Below are 7,086 nucleotides of genomic sequence, written 5' to 3'. Positions count from 1 at the left end.
CAACAAACATCAAATCATCAGGGGGTACATTGTTATGATGCATATCTACACGTGCCTTCATAAGTATCCTTGGGATGTCTTGAACCAAGTTGTTGGAAAATTATACTAAGTTGTATTGTTCTTCTATCTTCCACGATGCGGGCTTTTGATATTGCTCCCGAAAAATGGTTTGAGCTTGATCTACGAGGTCCCTTAAGTGATCGATTTCACCTTCCAAGTGTAGGTTCTAGATCCTCAAGACCTCATGGTTTTGCCTTTGGTGGTATCCGTGCTCTTTGAGGATTTGTATCTCTTTGTACATTTCCCTTTAGTTAGCGGGGAGTGATATTTCATCTTCTACTCGGAGACGATGCTCTTTTGATGCAACGACTTGGGACTCCTTGAGAAATATTTTAAAGTCTAGGATCTGAGCTTCCAACCCTTCTTTTATTTCTTTCTGCTCCCTCATAGCTTGTTTCCAAGCACTTTTCCAATCACGATCTTATTTCCAGGCTACATCTAGTTGTTGACTAAGGTTGTCAAGATTAAATCAAACCTTTAATATACCCCATGTTGTATTCTTCCTCTTACTCCTTTCAATCTCAACCATTTCTTCGCTTTTATGAAGTTGCTTCTCCTTTTGGCCAAGGTTGAACTTCAGCTGATTTCTTTAATAAGAAACATGATTGAGATTTTGTTGTAACTCTTATTTTTCTTGCTTAAGTCAAATAGCGGTTGCCTTAAGCTCATTGACTTCTTCAATAGAAATATGAACTGGATTAGTAGAATCCGGGTGATTCAAAGGTTCAAAGATGAAAGACAACTTGATTTGTTGAACTCTTTCCTCAGTGTGGGGTTCTTTGGCCACAATATTCTTTTTACCTAGTTTTCTTCCCTTCTTATTCACTTTTTCCCAAGAGTGGATAATCCCTTGGAGCATGTTTGGGTCATTGGCCCTCAAACCATGTAGTACAAACCCTTCTAAAGCTTCATCATCTGGTTTGTACAACATCAGATAACCTGATTGCCTCATAGATAATATATGATTGTAGTTAATGCACCTTTTATAACCGATGAGAGGGACATTAGGAAAGTTCCCAGAGCTGAAGGTTATCTCTTCTATATTTAGCTTCCTGGAATACCACAAAATAGACTTTTCAATGAGAGACACTAATTTCTGAGACCAATCCTGACTATTCATTTTCTTGATCATGTAGACATCCTTGTATAGGTGAGAAGTAAGCCATTAGTATAACAAAGGAATACAACATATCATCAATCCATTCCTTTTATCATGTCTCACATGAAGGGTATGTTATACATCATCAAGGAGAGCATGTACTAGGTCTTTTTCTTGAATCTTTTTAGCCTAGAACTCACTAATGACAGCAGAGTCAACGAAATCGTCCAAGTTAGGAAAAAGGACCAACCCAAAGATAAGTAGGGCCAACACATCTTCAAAGGATTCCCAATTTTTGGCATTTGCGAATCCTTTGGCTTTTCTCTCTAAGTACCCTTTTTGAGACCATGGATATCCCCCATCTGCCATATAATGAAGCATTAGATCGGACACTGGTATCTTCAGGGTTATGGCCAGATCCTCGGGGTTTATGACTTGTCAAATCCCTTGATATGGGTCTTTCTTCTTTTTGGGAAAGTCTAGAATCTGCTCAAATTCCTTATGAGTAGGAGCTAGCTGGAAGTCTTGGAAGCTAAAGCACCTTAAAGGAGGGTCATAGAAATGGGCAAGGGTAGTGATAACCTCTATTTGCACCAGAACTTTCAAGAGATCAAACGACTTTGGCCTTATATCGTTCATGCAAAAGTGAAGAAAACAATATCAGTAATATTTAAACACATACACAAATATGGACACAAACACAAACATAAAAAAATAAACAGAAATAGAAACTCAAACACAAATATTCAAACTTTTAACTGCGAACGTCCTTAAAACAGAATTAGTCATAGATAAACAAATACATAAGGATGGTCAGAAACATAACAACAATAAGAAAAAAGAGAAAGAAGAAAGAAGACGGAAGTAGATTTGTGTAATGGAAGAACACTACCTTCAAATCGTTTAAACCGTGTTTGAGAAAAAATTGAAGACGTTGAATACTGTGAGGATGGAGCCAAAGAGAGAAAGAGGGTAAAAAAATGGGGAGATAAAGGACAAAATGCATCTTTTGGATGAGTATTTTGCAAGTGCAAAAGTGACATTGCTAGATGGAAAAAATTGAAAATTTTGGATGGGATAGATTTGTTTTGAACCAAATACTACAAAAATCATTCAAAGGAAATATATAATATACAGTTAGCAATTTGGTTCAATAAGATAGTTTAGTTTTAAAAAAAATGAATCAAATTTAACCCCATTTTAAGGGAGGTGGCAAGATTAAAGCGAATAACAAAATAATTTTTTCCACAAGATCTTCTTTTATGAATTTTGATTCCATTAAAAAAATTAAAAAAAAAGTAGATGAAACAAACTAGTTCATGGTGCAAATTTCTTCCCTATAAAAGAAAGATTTGCATTACAAAATATTAAGGTCCCAAATGTTATACTTCCATCTCAATCTCCTCTCTCTCAAAATAAGTGTTATACACAACAACAATTAAATTTTATCTCATTAAATAAAATCAACTACATATATCAACTATTATCATAATGTTTACATTGGACAAAGTTTTACATTCATTATCTAACAAAACTCTCTTTTTTAATCCAAATTTGAAGAAATACTATCATATGACAAAATAAGTGTATCTTTTGGTTGTTACTAAAATTTAAATCTTTTCTTCCAATTATCTTATATTTTTAATTAATACTCTCAATTTACTATTCTCTAATTTTGCATTTATAATAATTCAAAATACACCAATAAATTAATAAATAAAAATAATTTGACAAAAATACTTTCTTTTTTTCATTTATCACATTTTCTTAGTTTGTATTACTGTAATATACTAATATACTAGTATAGAAAATAGCTCGGTTACTTTAATTGTCACGCTACTATTGAGATAGCGTCTGTCATAAGAAATATTACAGGTAGTAGATGATCTTCCAAGCAGTAATGAGTGAGTGAGGTATCTAATGAGCAATCAAAGCTTGAGGGACAAACTTCAACTCATTTCTTAAATGAATTAAATATCAGGTCCCATAAGTTTGATTATTAACAAGTGACATTTTACATGTTTGGCTTATTACATCTTTCAACAATAAGCCATTTGACCCATTTTTAGAATAAGAATCAGTTAAGTCATTAGTGAGTTTGGTATGAAGCTTCTTCAATCCCTATAGGACAATGACCTAAGAGTTGCAACAAGATCACATGTCACCAATCAATCTGTACCAGAAAAATGAAGTGGTACTAACTATGAACAACTGAAACATTTCATAATTAGTACTGCAGTTAATATATAACCAAATGCTTCTTTAAGTCACTTTATGTTTGAAAGCAACAAGTTTTCCTTCCAAACAAAGGATTGTGACCCTTTTGCTATTACAATTTACAACTGTCTACCTGATATGGAAGTTCCAGAAATCAAAAGGAATTTTGCATTTCCACCCCTTTACGGTTGCTGCAGCAGGTTCTCTGTCATGTTACTCTCACATGCACTTGAACATGTTTCGTGTCTGAGACGCTTCAAAAAGGACTATTCCGGAAGAGGAAACCTATGGAAACCCAAAAAACTGATATCTGCACAAAAAATATCAATTCATACTGCATATGATTTAAGATCCAGACCAAACTACCAATGAAATGTGAAGGAAACATAAATTTCTGGCAAGTATTTGATTCAAAAGTTCATTGTCATCAAACTTCCTTGAATGTTTATATCATTATGATTCACATGACTACAGAGTGACATGACCAAATCCATGTTTATCATTTTTGTTCTTTTCAAGTACAACTTAATAGCAATGATCACTTGTCAAGTAGTAGATTATTATCAACCTAAACTCAACTGCCACCATACCACATTAATATGTTAAAACCAAATAGGTTATATGGTATTAGTAATTGTCACTCTAAAATTAAACAGGGCATGAGTCCATTGTATATACCTGCAGGATGGCAAGAAGTAGCAATCTCATTTAACTTTGAAAACTAACAACAACAAATAGTTAGTTTGGTTCTGCGTTAGAAATCAAAAAACGGTTTTCGACCGTGAGTTTTGGCGAGAACTAAACACTGAAGCAAACATATACAGAATCATATAGCAACAATACCTGCATTATATCCTCAAAGCAGACAATTAATTTGTCACCAGCTGACAGGCTAGTTTAAACCTAAAAAACAAAGCAAAACAACTTCATCAAAAGTAAAAGGGTGTTTGGAAGATTTTACACTGTCAAGACATAAGCCCTTACCCTTCTATTTTGAATACTACCACCACACTCAAAAACCTGTCAAGATTTTCAGAAGCTAATTTGGACTTACTTCAACAAGTTCCTGGAATAATGTAGTAAAGGTTACAGGTAAAGGTCAGAATGATGATTTTTAAAATTGTTGAAACCTGAACCTCAACACGGCCCAAATTGCGGCCATGTCCACAACATTTTACTACAATTCTCCGCAATATCAAGAATCGCGACCACAACTGTTATTAAAAACCTGGTGCTTAATGAAATGCTCAACCATACTAGCTTATTTTAATAATTAATTAAATTGCTTATCCAATCACAGTTTTAGATTACTATGCAACTATTCGAACTCAAAAAAAAACATAAAAGAAAGGGAACATAAACACATAATTAGTAATATCATATGAATTTGATCTCTCAAATCACAATTGAAGAATGTACATGGACTAATCTAAAAGACAAGCATACAATAGAAGACGAAAATGTAAAAGAAAAAGAAGCAATAACAAATGCAACAATGCAAAAGAATCACCAAGATCCCTTCTTGTAAAACCCAGTAGAATAAAACTCAAGATACCACTTCACAAACTTCTTCAACCCTGTTTCCAAATCAGTGGTAGGTATATAACCAAGATCCCTATGAGCCAAACTAATATTAGCATGAGTAAACTTAACGTCGCCATTTCTCGGCATAGGAAGAATCTTCTTCTTTGCCTTAACCTTCAAAAGCTTCTCCAATATAGCAACAAGCTCACTCACAGGAACAGGTGCAGTATTCCCCAAATTGAAAACCCTAAATTGAGCTGAACCCTTTTTCTTTCCACCACTACCAGTACTCTTCTTTGCAGTATCCAAAGCCCCTAAACAACCCTTCACAACATCATCAATGTAAGTGAAATCCCTAGCCACACTTCCACCATCTGGTGATTCATACACTGTTATCACCTTCCCCTTCAAAATATCCTTGGTGAAAAAGAAATACGCCATGTCAGGTCTACCCCAAGGTCCATAAACCGTGAAAAACCGCAACGCGGTTATAGAAAGTCCGTAGATATGGTTATAACTATGCGCGATTTCTTCCCCGGCTTTCTTTGTTGCAGCGTAGAGGCTCGCCGGTTGATCCGTTCGGTCTTTCTCCGAAAACGGAACTTTCGAATTCAGACCATAAACGGAACTCGACGAAGCCCAAACAACTGCCGGCTGAGGATTCGCCGATTTACAAGCTTCTAGAAGATTCACAAAACCAGCGATGTTACTGTGAACGTACGAGCCAGGGTTTTGCATAGCGTAACGAACACCAGCCTGCGCCGCGAGGTGCATCACGTGAGTAAACGGAACCACATCGAAAAGCTTCTTGAGGAGACGACCGTCGTTTATATCACCGTCAACAACGAAAACTCCGGCGCGTTCGAGAAGCTTCTTCCGTGCTTGTTTTAGGTTAGGATCGTAATACCGATTAAAATTATCAATACCAAGAACACCATCACCGCGGCGCTTTAAAGCGAGGGAGACATGAGCACCGACAAATCCAGCAGCGCCGGTAACAAGAACAGTATGTCCCGAGGCAGAATTCCGGCGAGCCGATTTCGAAACAAGACGCTCCCACTGAGAGCCGCCCCATGAATCACCTAAAACACGGCGGGGCGCGGTGGTTGGCGGCGGCGGAGAAGTGAAAGTGAAAAGGAAAATAAGGAGAATAAAAGCGAGGAAAAGAGAGGTGAATAGTGTGAGCCTTGAATGTGAAGAATGGATTCTGAAGCGATGAATGTGATGTGGTTTTTCTGGTTTTAACTTTCCCGGAGTTGACGGTGGTGATGCTTCATTCATCTGCTGCACCATTTCATTCACTTTTTGCTTTCTATTTTTTTGTTTTTTGTTTGGTTTTTTTCTTCTGTAAAACCCTCACTGTTTCTTTTTCCACTATAAACACTGTGACCACTATAGGATAGAGTATAGACGCGTTTTATTTATTTTTATAGCACACGTTTATGCGGTGAGATAATTTGGTACCTTTCCTAAATATGCACACTAAATATTTAGTTGTTAGGTAAAAAATACTAGTATTAAGTATTAGTCAACACTAATTATAGTAAAAGAAAATTAGTGTTTGTTACCTTGCATTAACACCAATTAATAGACTTAAAAGAAAGAAAAAAACCAATTAAGGGATTCGGAGCTTTGCGCAAGAACAGTTTGGACATGGCTTAAATGTTTTACTAATTTAATTTAGAATTTTTTATTCAAATATCCTATTTTTTTTTTTAAAATCTCAAAATAATCCACTTTTCAAATTATTTCCTAAACTATCTCACTTTCAAAAAAAAAAAAAAGTTAAGGCATAGGTGTCGGATCAATTGGCTTATATCTTTATTAAAAAGGGAGTGTCAATTGAATTGGCTACGTCACATGGTGCTGCCAATCCAATTGACGCCCATGTGTATAAAGTAAAAGGAGGTGCCAATTGATCTGGCGTATCTGTGTATTGGATAATTTTTTTGTTTAAATAGATTTGTTGTATGATTCATTTTTCCACGTCTCTTTTCATTATATTACAAACATGTTTCGTCTTCGTCGACGCTATGAAAAAGTGATTTATTCGAGAGGTAAGTCTCCGATGGAGATGATGTTTTGGAACATCTATTGTTTCGAGCAACTAAAGAGGGGGTTGGTTCGTTGGTTAGCGGAAACATACCTGAACTCGATGTCGTACGTGGTTGAGTGCGAGCAAAAAA

At 35.7% G+C, this 7,086-nt stretch overlaps 1 protein-coding gene across 1 annotated transcript; it reads right to left on the bottom strand.

Annotated features, from left to right (window-relative positions):
- Window positions 1-4,733: 4,733 nt before the first annotated feature.
- On the bottom strand, window positions 4,734-6,349 carry LOC127074107 (UDP-glucuronate 4-epimerase 5). Its single transcript, XM_051015398.1, has one exon. The coding sequence runs from the start codon at window positions 6,191-6,193 to the stop codon at window positions 4,883-4,885; it is 1,311 nt and encodes a 436-aa protein (XP_050871355.1). The 5' UTR covers window positions 6,194-6,349; the 3' UTR covers window positions 4,734-4,882.
- Window positions 6,350-7,086: the final 737 nt, after the last annotated feature.

The sequence above is a fragment of the Lathyrus oleraceus genome, chromosome 4, assembly GCF_024323335.1.
Source record: "Lathyrus oleraceus cultivar Zhongwan6 chromosome 4, CAAS_Psat_ZW6_1.0, whole genome shotgun sequence".
Lineage (NCBI taxonomy): Eukaryota > Viridiplantae > Streptophyta > Magnoliopsida > Fabales > Fabaceae > Lathyrus > Lathyrus oleraceus.
The sequence above is the reverse complement of the archived record's forward strand: the minus strand, read 5'-3'. Positions and strand labels throughout refer to the sequence as shown.